Source organism: Chroicocephalus ridibundus, chromosome 1 (assembly GCF_963924245.1).
Source record: "Chroicocephalus ridibundus chromosome 1, bChrRid1.1, whole genome shotgun sequence".
NCBI classification, from domain to species: domain Eukaryota; kingdom Metazoa; phylum Chordata; class Aves; order Charadriiformes; family Laridae; genus Chroicocephalus; species Chroicocephalus ridibundus.
This window is the reverse complement of record NC_086284.1, coordinates 82,674,377-82,693,455: the sequence shown is the minus strand read 5'-3', so window position 1 is coordinate 82,693,455 and position 19,079 is coordinate 82,674,377. Positions and strand designations below refer to the sequence as shown.

General features: G+C 40.8%; 1 protein-coding gene across 1 annotated transcript in view; it reads right to left on the bottom strand.

Annotated features, from left to right (window-relative positions):
* Positions 1 to 213: 213 nt before the first annotated feature.
* CLCN4 (chloride voltage-gated channel 4) overlaps positions 214 to 19,079 on the bottom strand; it is a 46,299-nt gene continuing 27,433 nt past the window's right edge. Inside the window, exons 6-12 of the mRNA XM_063341438.1 lie at positions 18,471 to 18,677; positions 18,297 to 18,377; positions 17,188 to 17,733; positions 14,689 to 14,875; positions 11,813 to 12,211; positions 6,029 to 6,245; positions 214 to 4,487 (exon numbers count right to left, since the gene is read on the bottom strand). Of these exons, the coding sequence (XP_063197508.1) occupies positions 4,397 to 4,487; positions 6,029 to 6,245; positions 11,813 to 12,211; positions 14,689 to 14,875; positions 17,188 to 17,733; positions 18,297 to 18,377; positions 18,471 to 18,677 (1,728 nt within the window). The 3' untranslated portion in view covers positions 214 to 4,396. The remainder of the gene's footprint in view (positions 4,488 to 6,028; positions 6,246 to 11,812; positions 12,212 to 14,688; positions 14,876 to 17,187; positions 17,734 to 18,296; positions 18,378 to 18,470; positions 18,678 to 19,079) is intronic.

The window sequence follows — 19,079 nt, the reverse complement described above, 5'->3', positions numbered from 1 at the left end:
AACAGTCAAGGCTGATGCCCTGAAGTCCACTGCATGAACTTCACTAACTCCCTACTTAATATTAGCTAGCCGATAACTGAATTAGATATCCTAAATCATTCATCAGGCTTGAGTTATCCCTGTAGGTGGGAAAAGGAAACATCAAAATCATACAGAGATATTAAATGAAATACTTTTCCAATTAATAAGATGTTCAAGAAATGTTTCCAGTACTGTAAGTCAGTTTTATTTAAAAAATAGAGTTCAAACATCATTTTTTATAAGGTGCAACATATGTACTGTTTTCTACATTTAAAAAAAAAAAACAAACACCAAAACAATATTCATAATTATAGTGTCATTCCAACACAGAATCAGTGGGTCTCCTGTAATTCTTAAACATTCTTTTTCTGCATCCTCAAAGCATAAAAATTAATAATTAGTATCACTGTGACAGCCAAAGGGTCTGGCTAATGTCATCCATGTTCTGTACTTTAGTAATAAACTGTCTGGTACAGATTGCTTCAAGTACACATCAGAAGCTGAATGTAACTGAACACTTCATGCAAAACAAAGGTACAATACTGAACTTGCATCATCCGAAGACTTTTGTTCTTTTGTTTAGTTTGACATCATCGAAGTCCAACGGCTTGAACATGAGGATTTAACAGAGGTTGCATAAAGTGAGCACTATATACTAAATTACTTATGTAACTCCCAGATTGATCAGGCTACGTGACTATCTTGAGCTCTAAAAATTCAAATAAATACTTAAGGCTGAGATCTATGCCTCTTGGAGTCTGTTCAGAAACTTCTGAAACATATTTGGGAATACAGATGGAAAACAGTGACTGATAATGGGCTTGTTACGGGGAAATACATTAAATCATTACATCAGAACTACATTTTTTGAGAAAAGCATGTTACTAATTTATATTAAGAGTGTTCCCCATTCAGCCACTCAAGCTAAAAGAGCAACAAAGACTGTAGCATGGAGGAAGTTCAACAGAAAGACTTACAGACAACTACTGTCTCTGGAAGTGTCTGAAGTGCTAAGTTTTCTAATTAGCAAAGCCTGGCCAGTTTCAAAACCTGTCTTGTCATTCTAGCATCACCTCAGCCTTGATAATGCCAAGCAACTGGAGTTAGCTATGGCTATGCCATTTCTGGAGAGCTAGATATCAGTCCCTGCTCTAAGGGGGTTTAATGTATTTTGAACGGACACTGGAACAAGGAGCAGCAGTCTAACCACTCACGTACAGTTACACATCCAAAGCTTTTTTCCTTGACCCCTTAGATATTTAAACCATTCCATCTGAAGAGGAACGCGTTTGATAGAAAAAAGCAGGACCCCCATTTACCTGCCTTCTGCTGAGGGGTACTCTCAGGGTCAAACTGCACCCACAATAAGTGTCTAAATCTCAGTGCCTTCTGTTGTTGTTTCTTACAAACATGCTGGTTTTATGGATCCTGTTCTTAAGTCCTGAGGGCTTCTCATATGCAGTCTGATAAGACGAGGTGACAAGCTGTCACAGGGCTGACTGTTGGTTTTGGTGGATCAGGCCTCTGGGTATTAATGGGAATTAGCCACCAAAGTTTATGCCTATGCATAGCCACAAACTGAGTTTAAGCTGATAACCCAGGACAATACCCAAGTGAGTTTGTATTCATGGCTAGTTTAACCTTAGTTAGGTGACTCTTTGTCTTTTGTGCAGGAATAACAATTTTTTCAGTGTTGATATACCATCCTGGGTCCTGTTAGCAAACATTGCCTTCAGTACTATCAATGCTCCTCAGCATGGGCTATGTACTAATGCAGCATGGACTGAAAATTTGTTGGCTAACAGAGAAGGCTGTAGATCTCTCTTTTTCCCTGACACACACGAAGCCTTCAGTTTGATTTCAAATAGCGGATAAATTCACTTTTAAATTTATTTCTCTCGGTTTATGAGCGAAAGCAGTATTTTAATGTCCAAGTGGGGAGAATACGCACACTTGCTTCCTATGTGAACATAAAGGAAGATGGAGAAAGTGTTCATCAAACATGTATGCATTCACATTAACAGCTATAAAAGTGAAAAGTAGAACACAGTCCTTCAGTTTTATTTTCAGAACAAGATTCCCTCAAAAGTCAGCCCATTTATCTTAGTCTAAATCCCCTAGATTCTAGTTTTGGGTAGGAACTGACATTGGTACCAAGCCCCTTTTGGATTTAGTTGTGTGAATGCACTGATTTTACTATGGCATCTGTGTTCAAATGAGGGAATCCAATGTTTATGAGCTTGGTTGTTGACTTGGATGGTTTTTTATGAGTCTGGCTGATGATAGCTTCACAGAAAAATAGAAGAAACAACAATATTATGCTGTGTTTCCTATTTTCAGAGGGAAAGAGTTGCTCCGTTCTATAGTTTACATAGTTTTGACAATATCCCTTTAATAATACATTGTTCTGCAGATGTTCAGTTAACAAAAAGTATACACTGAAACATTTATGGGCTTTGGCCAGAGCTACATATATTTATGTCAGTCTGTTGCAAACACTATTGTTAAATGGAGTACTTAGCAGATTAGAATTATCCCTTTACTTCCGTTTCTTTTACTTAAACAATTTGGACCATACTTTGTGTGAATGCAGTGGGACACATGCCAGAAGGAAGCAGGGTCACCGGAGATAAGAGGAGGAATTTGTGACATGTAACTTTGGGCATCTAACTTAGGGTGTACCTGGCTAGTTGTCTCAGCTCAGGGACACAGTGATCATGCACGTTGCCTACACGTTGGATCAACAGTCTAATTTTTGTCTGGAGCAACAGGCTCTTCTGGCATGAAAGGACTGCCATCATCTCTGCCCAGGAAAACCATCTGGACACAATGGCCTTGAGCTTCCGGCTTCTGTATGAGTTTGAACAAAAATACCAGAGGTCTTAGATGCCCAAATGAAGGGTCCAGACTCTAAGAGGGTCTTGAAGAGGATTCAGGGCATCTAAATTAGGATGCAACCTCTCTCCAGTCTCTAAGCTTTTACTTATAAAACAAACACTGGGCAGTGTGGATCACGTGTTACTAAGAGTAGAATTTGGTCTTCTGTAGTATTGACTAAAGTGCTAGTATATTAACACAGACAACATTGAGTCTGTGCACCTTACATAGGATCACAACAAGGGTTTAGGAAAATTTAGCATTTTTACCTGAGTGGCTTGGAGGTCCCTACCGGGGGCTGTTAAATCTTGTGTTCTTGCTGCAAGCAGATCTATAATTACAGCTTTGCTATTGTTGTTTGCATTCAGTCCCTTTGGCCTTATCCAAGGGGCCTATTGGCTATCCATAGATTCCACAGTCCTGTGACTGGCAGATGCATAAAGAGTAGATCTGCTAAGAATAAACATTTGTGGCTGATAAATAAACTTCAACAATCTCTTGGCAGGTGCAGACAAATGCCAAGAAATAGCAATGACCAAAAGGAACTACATGGAGAATCAGGAATCAATGCAGAACTTCATTAGATCATGAAAAATGACGACGTACACAAGGGGAGACAGGTGAGGGATTCAGTCTCTTGTCCCTAACATCGATGAGAGCTGGATACCAGTCTCCCTTTAGTGCCTTTGAAAATTCCTCCATGAGCTTCTATGTTTTTTTCCTGTTGTCACAACAAACCACATAATACTAAATATTACAGTACCTGTATGCAAAATTGCATAGAGAAATAATAGGTTCTTACAAATAAGTCACATTTCAACATTAATAAAGGGAAGCTGATTGACAGAAATGCTAAACTGTATAAAATTCAAAGGACTAAAGCAGGGAGCAGAAGTGAGTTGAAGTGTGTTCTTGCTCATTTAACTCCAGTCCTGGTTCACTTAACTTTTACAAAAATAAAGGAAGATGACAACATTTTTCATTTTAAAATATGACAGTATTTTCCCTCACAAAAATGTTATGATTCAGTAGCAAATAAATAGCCATGATTCCGGTAACGAAAAAAACTGAAGTTGTTCAGACACACTCTCTATTTTGGATCACAAATCTTTATATCTGTTAACAGCTTATATATAAAAGTGCCTGCTAGTGTTCACACCTGCCTCATGAGTTACTGCGAACATTGACGCATCCCACTGGTGCTCCTGGCTCTTTGTCTTTAAGCACCACATCACTTACACCCACCGACTCTCCAATTGAGCTGTTGGCAATCTCATTAAGGAAACACAGCTTGATGTCTGCAGCTGCTCAGAGCTTCTAAACTGCCTTCCTCATTAAATAAGTGCCACCCTGCATTCAATCCCTCTGTCAGAGGCATATTGGGCCATTCCTCATACACACCACATTTTCCCTTTAAACAAAATGAAACACTGAACGTAGCCTTTGTGTTAATCTAGAAGGGATTCCTTTGGGGTTACTTTCCTCTTCCTTTACCAGTCTAGTTAAACATGATAGATTCAGGGTCCTGGTTTGCCATTTGAGCCATATGTCTTAATACATCCTTTTTAGTTATGATACCCAGCAGCCTCCTAGAGGAGAAAAGGAAAGGAAAGGTCAACAATCATCTCATAGATCATGCAGTTTTTTCCCCTGTTCAGCTGCAGGGACATTTTGTGAGTGCTTCCATATAACACTGTCCATCCCATCCATTCCTCAGTTATTATCTTTCATAAAAAGCATTCTCATGTCATGTATTTTTACTACTGCAGCCATGTTCATTAAGTTAAATACCTTGGGTTGTTATCTCTTTTTGTTGGGAACATGACTGAGGGAGGAGCTACAACGACTGACGCTTTGTACGACAAAGTAACGAGTTTCCTTAGGCTCAGGCTGCGGAGAACAAACAGCACAAAACGAAGGCACCAGCGCCCTGAGTTAGCGCATGGCATTTAGTAATACGGGAACTAAGCTAAAGCACAGACTTTCCGAAACTCTCACTGTTGGACAGCATAATTCCTTCAAATTTAAGTGATAATTTCTCATTTATATGATCCTAAATGAATTCTATCTGTCAGGAAAGATGAGGCCTATGGAATGTCTGGCCCCAGGAGTCAAAAATTTCCTAACTCTCAGTATTCCATGGCTTTTATATCCAGTCCTTGAAGGCCACGAGACATTGAATTTTGAAACTATCTCACTGTTATATTTTTTCCACCTTTCTTTTCATGTAAGTGCAGGAATTCAAGATCAAAATTTCCAAATCCAGGCACCTAAAATCAGGACCTAAATCTATGTCCTGATAACGGTTCTTATTTTCTTAATGCTGAGTACACTGCATCAATAGTAACAGCTGATACACAATATCTTTGAATAACAAAAACACTTTTTGCAGAAGACTAAATTTTAATCTTCTGCATTTGAAAGTGATTTTGCTATCCCATTGTAAAGTTTCTTCTTACCACTAGATCCTGAGATAAGCAATGATCTCAAAATAGTTCAAATCCCATTGGAATTACAGGATGTTATTTCACAAAAATGCACACAATGCAGCTTTTTACTCTTCTATTTTCATGTTTGCCCGCAATTCTTCAGCTTTTTTTCTTTTTTTTTGTGGACTTTTGGTTTATATGCCTTTCCATGTTCCGTTAAAGAAAGCTGAACAGATTAATTTTCCTCCCCTGCACCTTTATCACCATCTTCACAAGCATCTAATCTAGCTGGATGTCTAGAAACAGGCACGTTCTCTGCAAACAATACTACTTGCCAGACCTGTTGAAAACTGAACTACAGTGGGAGTCAGAACAGTTCATTTTGTATTTATCTTTACCTTATCTAAATGACGATACACTAAGGATTTGGGAGAACAGAGTGAAACAAGACACTTGGCAAGGGCCATTTCATTTCTGAGTCTGATTTCTTTTGCTGCCCTGGAGAGACACTGGGCACACTTCCCTTATTCTTCCATTCACAAAATAGACAAATCAAAATATTCTCTTGACTGTCTCAGAGGTGCTGATTAATTAGTTGCTGTCTATACTTGGCTTTAGACAGGAAAAAGCAGTGTTTTTGTTAATGCTGAAGAAAAATCTCCTGAGGTTCTCTACGCATGCTTGGCTCAGCATCTACTCACCCACTGCGAGTGACAAGACACTGCCGGAGTCCGAGTTTCCGGAAAATATCTACCACGGTCTCCATTGGCGTGTGGTCGGTGACCGTGAAAGGGCTCAGGTTGAGAATACGCCGCAGCTTCAGTGGATGGGGGCTGTTGGGTGGCAGTTCTGGGGGGTCTTCAGTGAAATACACAATGGAGTTGCTCACCACCCCATCCTGCCGCTGTCTTGCATTCTCTGTACAACAGAAAGATCAAGGTAGACACTGAGTTAGGTTTGTTAAAAAAAAAAAAAAAAAAAAAATTATCTTTCTTTGGAAAGCAAAGGCAGTAGTGGCTTTTTATCTTTAACGTAACTGAGGTTCCGGAAGTTGGGTTTACAAAGCAAACTTTAATTTCCTTGAGACATTGCTCCCTTGGAGAAAATGTAAGCAATAAAGCAATATTTTTACAAACACATACTTTTGCTTGGTTGGGACGCTTTTCTGAATAAACGTGCAGCTCATTGCAGTCACAAACATCACTAATCCAACTTCCGTCGAATTCAAATGATTATATGTCATTTCCTCCATTGTGAGAATCACAACAGAAACTTCTATTATATGCCTGAAGAAGTGGTGTCAACAGCCTGTGTACAGCCCCAGCTGGCTTGGAGCAGTATGTTTGTTCCCAGACTTCTCGCTGGAGTGGGGGAAATCTGGGCATGCTGAATGGATTTATGAACACAAAGCTAGGAAAAGACAAACTCACATCCCAGGAATGTGGGGGTGGCGAGGGTGTTGTTCTAGACCAACACACCCCACTGGTGTGCAGGGTGAATTTCGTGGTTTTGCACTTAATGCCTTAAATAGAGTTTGCACATCCATATTTTAAAAGGGCAGAAAAAAATAGCATCCTACTTAAAGGAAAACACTTTTTTTTCAACGGTGCATATTTGACCACTTTCAAAAGTTCAAAAGCTATAATTCATACTTTGTTCCAACTATGAAGTGAACTTCACACTACATCTGGACTTTACATGATCAGTACAAGCCTTTTACTTTAAAGTATGCTCCATCAGGAATTCTTAGCACTGAAGTGGTTTATTTTCTTGATATTGTTTACCTCATTTCTACTCAACATTACAGGACGCAACCAATATATGAGATGGATTTCCAAATGATAGACAGCTCTCTCCCCAGAATAAGCATATCATGTTTGGCTCTGAGGGTTTAACTCCTCCTTTTTTTTTTTTTATAAATTCCTGGAAATGGCTGGAATTATTATCTTTGATTAATATAGGTTGCTTCTGTTCTTGAGAGGTACAGAAAATCAGACATACTCAAAGTGTATGTATATATTCTTGGAGCTCATTGCCATCAATCAAAATGCAGAAACCTGCTCCTGTGACTTGTAATGTGTAGACAGTAATGGTTTCCAACATGTTCTAGCTGCATTTTTTTCCCCTTTAATGATCATTGTCTTGTAATATTTTTGGAACTGGAGCAGCGCTGGCTCAAACCTAGTATCAGTATATGATTTTCAACCTTTTCACCCCACACATTACAAGCCCTATTGCAATTTATAGGAATGATGCTAACTTTGTCTCATCTTGTTTTGACTCATACGTCTAATTTCAAGTGTGAACATGACTGTATAGCTCTTTGATATATGATCTGTGGTAAGAGGTAAAATTTATCAAAGTGAAGGTAACTCCCACCCTTTGATAAAAACTCTTGACAGCTAGGTATTTCCTTCCCGAAACTGCACCCAAAGCTACAGGCCCAAGCATTTCAGTTACCACATCGCTGTTCCCAAGGCAGTGATGACCCTGGACAACAGCGATTAGCCAAAGCCATGATTTCACTCTTCGAAGTCAAACATCTCTCTAGAGAAATTTGAATGATGTAGTACTATTGAGCAAATTCAGGGGCATCAGAAAAACGGTGGACTTTGTATGCAATCTCACTGGATGGGGGAGTTAGAGTAAAGGTAAAACAGAGGAACAGATCATTTTTGCAGTCAGTGGGTAAGAAAAGCAGATAAAACTTAACAGAAAGAGCAAAGCAAATGGATGATGATGACTGTCTTTACAGATTAATCTACGCAGAAGGCTCTTGTCATACCTAGGGAGTGAATTAGTTCTCCCAAATGTGAAAAGGCCTTTCATATTCAGGAGTTCACAGTTCACAGCCTGTATTAACTATGTCGCTCTCTCAACTCCACACTGAGAAATGTACATTATACAGGCCACCTGGCTTGTGTCCAAGACTCTGCCTTTTGTAGAATGCCTCTGAGGCTGGCCAAATTTAAGAAGAGCTTTACAGGGTCAGATACCCCCCTCCGTAAGACTATAAGGTAGGTGCCATCTAAATGTAAACACCTATTGCCAGAGGGTGACTCTGTCCACTGGACCTGTGTGCCTGCTCAAAAAAGACCAGTGGAAGGACACAGTCCTCCTGAAGGTGCTTCTGAGTGATCCGAAGGGTAATTGCCATTTGCCTTACAGGGACTGGATGCATTTCTAGAATGCGCTTAGTGCTCCACTTAGTAAGAAAGAAGTCACGTAGGCATAAATCATGAGGCAGAGAGCTGTGTGTAAACAGGTATTTGATGTGGGATTCAACAGCTATTGCCTTCATCCAAGAAGTCAGTTGTATGAGGGAATCCGAGTACTTTCCCAGAGTATTCCCTGGGCCACCACACTGCTGATACACAATTTACTGGGCCAGAGAGAGAAGCTGAAGCTTCTTGGCTGAAGTGTAGTGCAACCTGTTGTCATACAGAGGCATAAAAACTAATTCAAACTAAGGCAGCATTCTGCAGGGCGCAATCCAGTGAAAAAAGAGATACCGGTGTGGCCCTGACTCTGCTTTTCAGAAGACCTCTTTCCCTGGCTATAGTGCTGCGCGGATAGGGCTTACACTGGTCCCAGGCGTAACTCTCCAGCATCTCTAGATGCCATCAGGCTGAGCAGGAGATAAGAACCTGAACAGGAGAATAGAAGGTGCTTCACCACATGTGATATTTACCTCTTGGCAAGTGATTTTATAGTTTGAGGAGGCTGAGCGCATGGTTCCATGAACACAACTATGAAGGCAAGCTGAGGTGAAGGTTTGCAACACATTAGCTACTCTGTGGTGATGACGAGCAGTGACTACTTTTGCGATAAATGCAAAGCAAATTTGGCCGTCAGTAAGAGAGGATTAGCTATTAAAAAGTTGCTAGCATAGTACAAAACCAGTGTTTTGCCCTGCCTTTTACTGGAACTGTGTACTGTGTCTTTTGGAAAAGTGAAACCAAATCCATATTTTAAGTCACAAAGACACAAGCCGTACTGGAAAGATTAACTGTTTATCACAGAGTAAGCACAGAATGACATCAGGAGCTGTCATACTCAGCCCAAGAGGAAGAGGGTCACCAAAGGTCCCTGACAGATGAGGATTTTAGGAAAACTTATCTATGCAGAAGAATTCTTTATTTTAAATCTCAATTCTGCCTCAGATCCTATGAAAGGTACTCTAATTAGAGCTTATCAGGAAACAGTACCTTTTCCTCTGGAAAGTGCGGACGTCAAAAAAACAGGTTTCAAAGAGGAAAGCATTTTGATCTAAAATGTCCGCTGAGTTTATTTCAAACTGATTTCTTTGTTGCCAGTGCATAGCTGGACATTTTCACACATGTCCTAGCAAGCCCATTCAGCCACGTTGCCATTTATGACCCGAATCAAAAGGCTCAGTCCCTCAACATTCTCTGACTCGCTTCAGGCAGCATCGGGTCTTTCTGCTTTTAAAGTGAGGGCTCTGCATCTTCACTCCATGCAATTTTCCCACTGACATACCTCCCTGCAAAGGTGATGTAAAAGGCTATAAAGTTAGGATGGCAGCAAGTGTTACAGCCACGACATGGCACAGACAGTGTAAAAGCCAGACACAGGGTAGGCTAAATACATCTAATTAAGGTTTTTTACTTCTCACGGGGGAATGCAGAAGACATTTGAAACTCATTAGCAAAAGCAGGATAAAATACAAACTATTTTATAAATGGTATCGGCTCTTGGCATTTACGCATTTGGTGAAACTTCGGACACATATTTACTTTCCTAGCTTGGGCATACAAGGCATCTTTTGTTACCACCAAAGGAAGATTAACCCTGTGAGAAAATCAGTTGTTTGAAAGGGGTATTGCAGCTAGCAGCCTTGGACTTCACCTTGGTGTCTGTAAAATCCTCTTATACTGACATTGCTATACAGAGGATTATAACTTCATGGAGACTTCTTTTTGCTTCTTTTTGAAGGACAGATGAAGGAGCAATCAGTGATAGTAGGCTTTTAATGAAAAAGTTAGATTCCCACACCCCTTGGAAGTTAAATTACAATTGCACAATTAGAAGAGCTGTAGAACTGGCAGTAAGGCCTGTTCTGCTTTCCTGTGTTTTGAGAAATTAGTGATATAAGTAAATACGAAATTAATTCAGTGCATAAACTATTTTCTCTGACTGAAATGACAACTTACACCACAAAAGGGAAAAAAAGAGAAAATAATTTCTTGCTGAAGAGAACTCCACACTACATTTTAAGGGGAGAAAACTGGGCTCTGTCATTTGTTTTCTTCTTCTGCATGTAGTATTGATGCAGCGTTGATGGCTTTCTGCTATGAGTTGAGAAGAGGGGACTCAAGTAACAGCTGAGTGTCTTTAAATCAATGAATATAAATTTTAGGTCAAATCACTTAGATGGGGTCTTTCTACATCCAGGAGACAAAAATAAATATGCATTAAAAAATGTGTGCTTTAAAGAGCACTCTAATTTCAAATTGTGTTTTAGCTTTATGAGAAGTAGGCAGGAAAGTGGCCCTCTAAAATAGCCCTGATTTTCCATCTATGGATTTTCTTTTCTGAAGAATACAGGGGGTTCCATCCGAGACAACAGCTTTTTAAAGGTGCCCGAAGCAGAGGGATGAAACAGGCCCGCTCAGAGAGGAGAAATTCCATGTCAAGGAGATTTGGATATGCCAGACATTCCACTCCCCTGCAACGTACGAGGCAATCATGCCCAGCCAGCAGCCTGCCTGCCCAGCTGGCCCTCAACACCACGGGACTGCCAGAATTGGGAGGAGACCATGGGGTTGATTTGCCAGGCTCACAGACCTCCACAGCTCTGGGTGCCCTGGCTACAGGGAAGGTGGGAACACTTCCTTTCTTCCAACATACCTGCTTTTTCAATCCCCACCTAGCCATCAGGCCAGACAGGAAAGGACCTCATGGGTCAAAACCTGCAATGACCTGGATTGAGCTCTCAGGCAACCAGCCAGCTATCCACCAGGTCTTAGCAAAACTCAGCCATCTTTACCAAACAACATCCTCCACTGAAAAGCTTTCCACCTCTAGTGCAAAAGGTTTGCATGTGAGAAAAAGATGAAAGTGCAACAGAAAGAAGCCCAGGGACTTGCACTTCATCACAGGGTGACAAAGATTCACAACTGCCCCAGCTGCTACCAGGAGCCCATTGGATACTAGAGGAAGCTCAACACTGCCGTGGCTTTTCATCTGTTTCTGACAAAACTTTTGGCCATATGAATCAGGTTTACCTCTGTTGTCTCTAGCAGAATCGTTTTGCACTGTTGTGAGTGATGACAAAATTAAGCCCACAAAAATCAAGCCCACAGAATTCTACTTCCAGCTATGAGCCCTAGCAACTACTAAAAGCCAGACTTTGGGAAAAAGTTAGATTTCATTCTTATTTATCCATTCTTTAAGGTGAATAACACTGGTAACATCCTACCCTATCAAAATCAAACAAATATACACCAATACTCTCTACTCACTTATTGCCAGAATCAGCTCTCGTCTCTGTGCAAATCCAATAAGTCTCTCTGAGTCTTTTGAAACCACTACTGGGAAGCCATTGTAGTCAGTCTCCTTGATTAGTGTCTCAACATCCTCCACCGTCATGCTGTCCTGCGTCAGAACAGAGAGAGGAGCTTCACCACGCCTTGGTCTCATGACGTCTGTTGCCAGGGTTCGGTGGGTAAATTCATCCTTCACATCCAGAAATGGGTAGCCGTTCAGATGAATATGAGCTTCATAGATCCCTTCTTTCCCAAAGGCGTCTGCCACCCACTTGCTTGTGACAGCTGCAGCCATAAGAGGTACGATGTACTCCAGGCCTCCAGTTAGCTCAAACATAATCACCACCAGAGAGACCGTCATTCGGGTAACACCACCTGCCAACAAGGAAAGCAGTCAAGTTTCCTTCAGTGCTCTTTAAGTGTATGTATTAAGCAATTCGTTTACATTTTTGTACCTTACACTCGAAAAGGCATGAGATTATTCAGTCTGAGTACTTTGCCCTTATACTTCATGAAGTAGTTTGGGGCTTATTTCACTAAAGGAAGAGTTTTCATCTGCTGCAATTTTCATCAAAAAGATTGAGTGAACTTGCCCAAGTCAAAGATGCTAACACTGAGAAGCAAATAACAAATGCTAAAAGACAGCTATCAAACCAGAAAGCATGCCATCAAAAATCAGCTCTACTGGATATTTGAGAAACTAAAACTGAGTCCTGGCATTAGCCCTATAAAATGACTCCAAGAATCAACTAAGTACTGTGGCTGGGGCAGGTTGGAGCATTAGGAGCTGGCTGTCACATGGGTTTACCTGCCACATCCAAACTGAAGAGAAAGCTAAGCATTATCTTTGGGCACATCATGGTTACAAAATCCTATATAAGGACAGTTTGAGGCCACCGCAAGAGCTACGTTACAGCTTAAACCCTAGCTTTTGAGATCAGTATAACAGACAGTTTGAACTGTATACCACTTGGTTTGAGGCCATCTAGGCATGCAGCTGCAGACAGAGTTATAGCTGTATTTTTCAATCTAGTCTTTCTGCATTAATTTCATATGCAAGCTCTTCTCTCCTTCAGTTTACATTAAAGGATAAAAATAATCATATAACTGCAGACAAGTATGTACGTATCACTGAATTATTAGGTAACATTTCTTTGCCTCCGTTCAAAAGGTAAATGTAATAAATCTGCTATTTTTAGGCCTCAAAATACATCACCATTTTAGATGCGAGAAATCAGCAAACAGGTCATTAAAAGATACTTTTAATCTAGCAGTATACAGGAATATTAAATTGTTGATTATTTAACACGATGATCCAGATATGACTTTTGTCTGAGGAACGCCTTGAACTTTTGAGTCTGAAAAGCTGAGAGCAGATACCAGAGTAAGGATCATTCAATACTTACTCCACATCTCTTACTCTAAGCAAGACAGGTCTTGGGCTTAAGAATGAGCAGTGACCATTCTGCTGTATGTCTCACCATACTATTAAAATCACTGCACCTTGATTTGAACCTTTTAAAAGAGGAAGTGACTGCTGACTAGCAGATCAACTGGAGTATCAGAGCAAAAATTTTGTGTATAATTTCTTTTATGAACATTAAGATCATTCATGGTCAAGAGGAAGTGCTTTACTCTTTTTTGGCAGTAAGGTTCATTCCAGTTATTTTAATGTGTCTACACTGTGGTAGGTGTTCACATCCAAAGGGGTGATATCCAGATTGCTTTTATAGTCTCTGGAGAAAAACAGGCACCTCTGAGGCCAAATTAATCTGTTCATTTGCCTGGTTTTAGAAGTCTGTTGCCAGATGAGACTGATCTTTCCAGTATCTCAATTTTCTGTTTTGACTGTGAAGGGTATCAACACAGCTAGCTCAGATGTTGATGTCTACATTACATACATTAAATTTAGACAAGCAAATCCAACCCTTCCTTTCTCTATAACTGATAGCACAAATGATCCTACTTTTCTAGCAAGAGACTTCAAAACGAAAACTTTTACAGCTCTTCCCTGAGTACTTTCATTTAAAATCTTTCATTTCAAATCTAACTAATTACATCAATCATGTGTTATACCTCTCCACTATTATTTCATCATCTAATGACGGTATCAGCAACAATAACAAAAGGAGGTAAACCATTCAATTATAGAAGGGTAAATATATGATAAGGCAAAAAATGTGTTCAGATAGCATGCTTGTAAGATTCCTTTTGTATCTATGACTAGAATTTTGATATGTGAGGTATTATTCAATGATCTTGTTTTAATAGTTAACAGATCATTCCTGTTATATCCAATAAATCCTACTGATTGAATATAACCACATATTGGCCTACGGTCAAAACGAAAATCAAAAGACAGCCCCATCAAGCAGTGTGACACAGCCAAAATAAGACCCAGAAATTGTACCTTTGCGTAGCTTAAAATTTGGCCAGAGCTGGGAAGATTGTTCCCTGCACTGAGAGAGAGCACAGTCTAAACAAGGAAGTAGCTTTAGACCAGCTACAGTGGATTTCGTTACATCAAAAGGGGGGGGGGGGGAAATCAAGCAAAAAACACTCCTTCTTGGAAACCTGTAGCCTAACTTTAATTTTTTCTTCCCTTTTATGTGCTTTTTTGGTGGATTACAAGGAGTAGGCATTGGTGACTGCAAGCCTTTTTTGTTGACTACCTGGCAGATCACTGGAGAGACCATTTGAGGTAGCTGCCCATGCTTTAGCCCATCGTGTCTCTTAAGTCCAGAAAAGCCAGCGTATCACCTAACACAAACACAAAGCCCTCTTAAACAATTTGTAGATCCCCACACATCAGTGTTATCCATGCACAAAGCAATGGTCAGCAGATACTGTACCCAAGCAAGCTGCCGCTCCCACCATAGCATAAAGTCCTGGTGTGACGCAGTCTGCCCCGGGCCTGCACCAGTTCCTGAAGATGATCCAGTCATGATGGTGATATGCCAGCTGCTCTACTCCAATCCCAACCATCCTACCGGCCATGGCTCCAACAGCCATGCTGGGAATGAAGAGGCCTGAAGGGATCTTGAATAAAATATAGACACATGAGCACCTTGACAAAAATGGCTAGTAGTGAACTTATTGATCAAACAATTTATTATTAGTAGTAAGAGAATCCAATTTCCTTATTAAACACTAGCTCAGAAGACCATAGCCTTATGGCAGCCTACAGTGATGTCCCACATGGTCTGAGATAGGTTTCTGCAATGACTGAGTTTGTGTGGCTACATGTGTATTAATAGCTTTATATAATGTTAACGCATTATTTTTAAGTAATTTTAGATCCTACCTGCTGCATCACAGTGAATTTGATAGATAAATGGTGTTTCTGAATAACAGCCTGCTTTTAAAGTCAAGATGCTCCTGGTTTTGCCTTTATTGCTTTCTCAGCAGGATGTCAGAAGCTGCTGATGGTTCTGTCATGGGCGGGAGAATAAGCTCAACTGAAAGTAACATCTTGATTTCACCCTCTATCACATGGAGTACTTTATAGTTTTATTACTACTCTTTCAGGATAAATCAGACCAGATTTTAAACTAAATGCCAAATACAGAATAAAAATTCAGAGAAAGGAGGCTGACCACTCAGAAGCAGCTATTTCTTCATCTCAGTTTGCTGTATATTTTCCAGGAAGCTCTATGAATCATTACCTTGTTGTCTGCTATACAGAGAAGTCACAAATCATTTTTTAAAAAGTATTGAAATGAGAAACAAACAAACAAAAAAAGAGACAAAGTTAAAATTCACTTTGCCTTGGCTAAGTCTATTTCCTCTTAAATGTCAAGTGCATCTGCAAGTTGGAGAGAAATTTCCTGGTGGAGAAGACAACTCAGATCTGTGGCAAGGCCTTGCATGGAGTTTTTGTTGGGTCTAGAGAGGAAAGGCTCTCATATCTTTTTAATTCTGAAAATACACCTTGAGCTTCCTAGACAACTAGAGTAACAACCTCAGCATGGCCCAGAGGCCTTAGGGCTGATAACAGCAGGCACTATCTCCCCAACTATATAGTCTTAATTTTGCTGATACAGTTGTATTGATTTGGTGAGTAAAGCTATTTTGTCTGTTCTTTTACAGAATAGTTGAAACTGTCAATTGCTTCTAGCAAATTTTAAATATATAGAACAAATAAACACATATCAAATAAAGAACCCAACTCAGAAGTTTTTAAACACACGATCAATCGTAACAACTGACTGTCAGCCGTAAAACAGTTTCTGCAGCAATGGACATCTCATTTCAAGTCCTCCTCCAGAAATATTACACCAGCAACATCCAAGTGCTCTTAAATTCCCACTTGTCGTCCCTGCTCAGGAAATCATCAGGACTCAGTGCTGAGCAGGACTTGGGTCCTGAGTGAACTTCTGCCATTCAGTAGTTCTTGTCATCAGACGGAGAAAATACGAAAGAAAAGCAAAACTCCAAAAACTTCCTATTATATTTTGGGTAAAAGGCCTTCTAAAAAATGGATCCGCAGTTTAAGTGCAGTATTTAAGAGAAAGAGGAGTTGCTTTAGCTTTGAGTGTGGTATAAAATATAAAGTATAACTCAGAAAAACTTCCCATCGTCTGCTGCAATCAGATCCAGAACGAAATGCTCAGATAATGGGAGCTGTAGACAGACAGATATGTGTTTTATATGGGCTCTAGCAATCAGATATATAAAACTCACCACAAACAGCTTTGTATGTGTTGAAAGCTTGGATAAATTGTTCTTGGGCCTTTCATCACCCATTTATGGGGAGGAGGAGTGGAAGGAAAAAGCTGCAAATGCAGAGTAATCAAATCATACATCCGTCAGTCCTCCCACTCGTTCCCTCTTTTTTCCAAGCTACAGGGCTTAAAAAAACATCAAAAATAGAACTTTTCTGCTTCTTTTATATTTTTGTGAGGTTTTAAATATGTAAATCAGTAAATTGAAAGCTATTGCTTCCCTGAGCATAGCTGCCTTGAGACACATTAAGACATTTATCCAACAAGACAAACAACAACGTAAATAGTCCATATCCCTGAGAGAGCTGAAAGATAGCTGCAGTGGGAATCATCTTGAATTTGCTTATTGGCAACAGTGGATTTAAATTTCTACGCAGACTTCTTTTTTCACTTAATAAAACCACAGATGACCAGAAGGTGGAAAAGCAAGGCTTATCCCTCTGCTGCGGTGGGGTATCTCAGAGCAAGGTGCCGGTGAGCAGGTGAGCCAGCAGGCATCTCAACCACACCAATGTGGCCGGGTATAGGACGGAGGCACACAAGCCCTGCCAGGTAGACCACACCTGCTGATGGCAACCCATCTGTGCCTTGTGCTCACGACAGCTTCTGCGCCCGTCCCCGATTTACCTTCATGCCAAAAGTGAATATCGTGATGACAATTTTAAACACCAAAGCCAAAGCAAGCTGCCACATGGCGGTGTAGACTCCAGGGCCGGCAGGTCTGTCGGGAATGTCATCCACCGGCCGGGTCATGTTCGGGTCATTGATATAGTCGCAGAGCTGCGAGGACTCCAGGGCACCACAGTCATTGAAGAGCTCAGATATCAGCTCGCTGGTGCTCCTCCGGGTGTAGGGGTTGGGGTAGGCAATGATGGCAGTGATAGCCGTTATCACTATGACCTCCAGGACTGGGTATTTCCCAAGTCTGGTGGTTTTCCGCCTCCTGCACCAGGCAATGTTGCATCGGATAAAGAGGGTCCCCCAGAGGCCACCGAAGACACCAAGGAGGATGAAGGGGAAGAGCTCAGCCATGTACCAGGGAGTGTGGTACTCCACATAGAACAGGACCAGACGGCTGTTTCCAAAAGGATTGATGGACCTCAGTGTGAAAGCAGCCACCAGAGCAGCAAAAAAGGACCTCCAGAGGGTTTTTAGAGGAAAGTAGTAGCTGACCTAAAAGCAAGCAGAGACCATAAACACTTCACTGAGTGTGACAGAGGGTGCTGTCTTTAATTACTCACTGGAGCACTGAGCACAGTAAGCCATCGCCGTGTGTTTCATCTGTGACTCTACATCTGGCTTGACTGGCAATACCCGTCCTTACCACAGCCAGAACGTGTTCACAGAGATATCAGAAAAAGCATTTTCAGATTTCAGATAGGGAGCAGTGACCAGTGAAAAATCTGTACATCGAAATCCAAAGCTGCTGGCTAGAGATGGTAGGAGGGGTGCTCAGCAGCTTGGCTCGTGCAGCAGGAAGCTGAAAGCTGAAGACAGCTCAGCACACTGATACATTTCCAGATTAAATAATTTGATTTGTTTCCAGAAAGCCAATGCTCTCCTTTTACTCAAATTACGCTAAAATACCTGGCTATTTCTTATTACTAGGAATCAAAGATTATTTTTGCTTTAGAAGAAAAACAAGCATATAAATATTTGAAAAATAAAGAGGAATATTAGAAAAAGGCATGAAGCGAAAGTATATTTATTGAAGCAAGTGAACTGACAGGTCTCACCTCTTCCAGACTAAAAAGCACACCTCCAATTGGAGCCCCAAAGGCAACAGAAACTCCTGCAGCGGCTGCAGCCGAGAGCACCTACAAAGCAAACATTTAGGTACAAGGCATGAGTCCTTTGAAACACCAAATATCTGGACAAGGAAAATTAGAGATTATTTGAGCCAAACTCACCTCTCTTCTCTTTCCTTCATTCTTGCTGTACTTTGAGAAAAGGCTGCTGAAGAAGTTTCCGCAGCAACAGGCCACGTGGACCAACGGCCCCTCTTTCCCAAGGCTGAGGCCTGAAGATACCACCAGAACCAAGGTGACTGTTTTGATTAAAAGTGTCCACTTGCCCAGGTAGCCCCTAATAATGAACCCACTCAAGATGGTTTTTATCTGGAAAGCAGGAAGAACATGTTGAAGAGCTGAAGAAACCTCTTCTACTCTGAACTTGCAAATGGAGTTAAAACCCCAGTGGAGTTTAAAAAAACAAAAAAAAAACCCAAAAAATAAAAAACCTGCAGACTCCTTAAAAAAGAGTCAGTGGAGAAAAAGGAATTGTAGGTAGGGTAAGTTTCCCACAGCAATATCAGAGCAAGGGTTAAGCAGACCACACTTTTACTGTTGTTACGGGTGGTCCCCTGCATCAGTAAGGAGTCTTACAGAGATCAATAGAAATACGAAACTTTTATGTATCTCCTTGGCTTACAGGATCAGCGTTAAACTTGACCCAACTCTAACAAGGCAGAAAAAAAGGCAAATAAACAACCACAGACTTTTCCCAGTTAAAACAAGAAA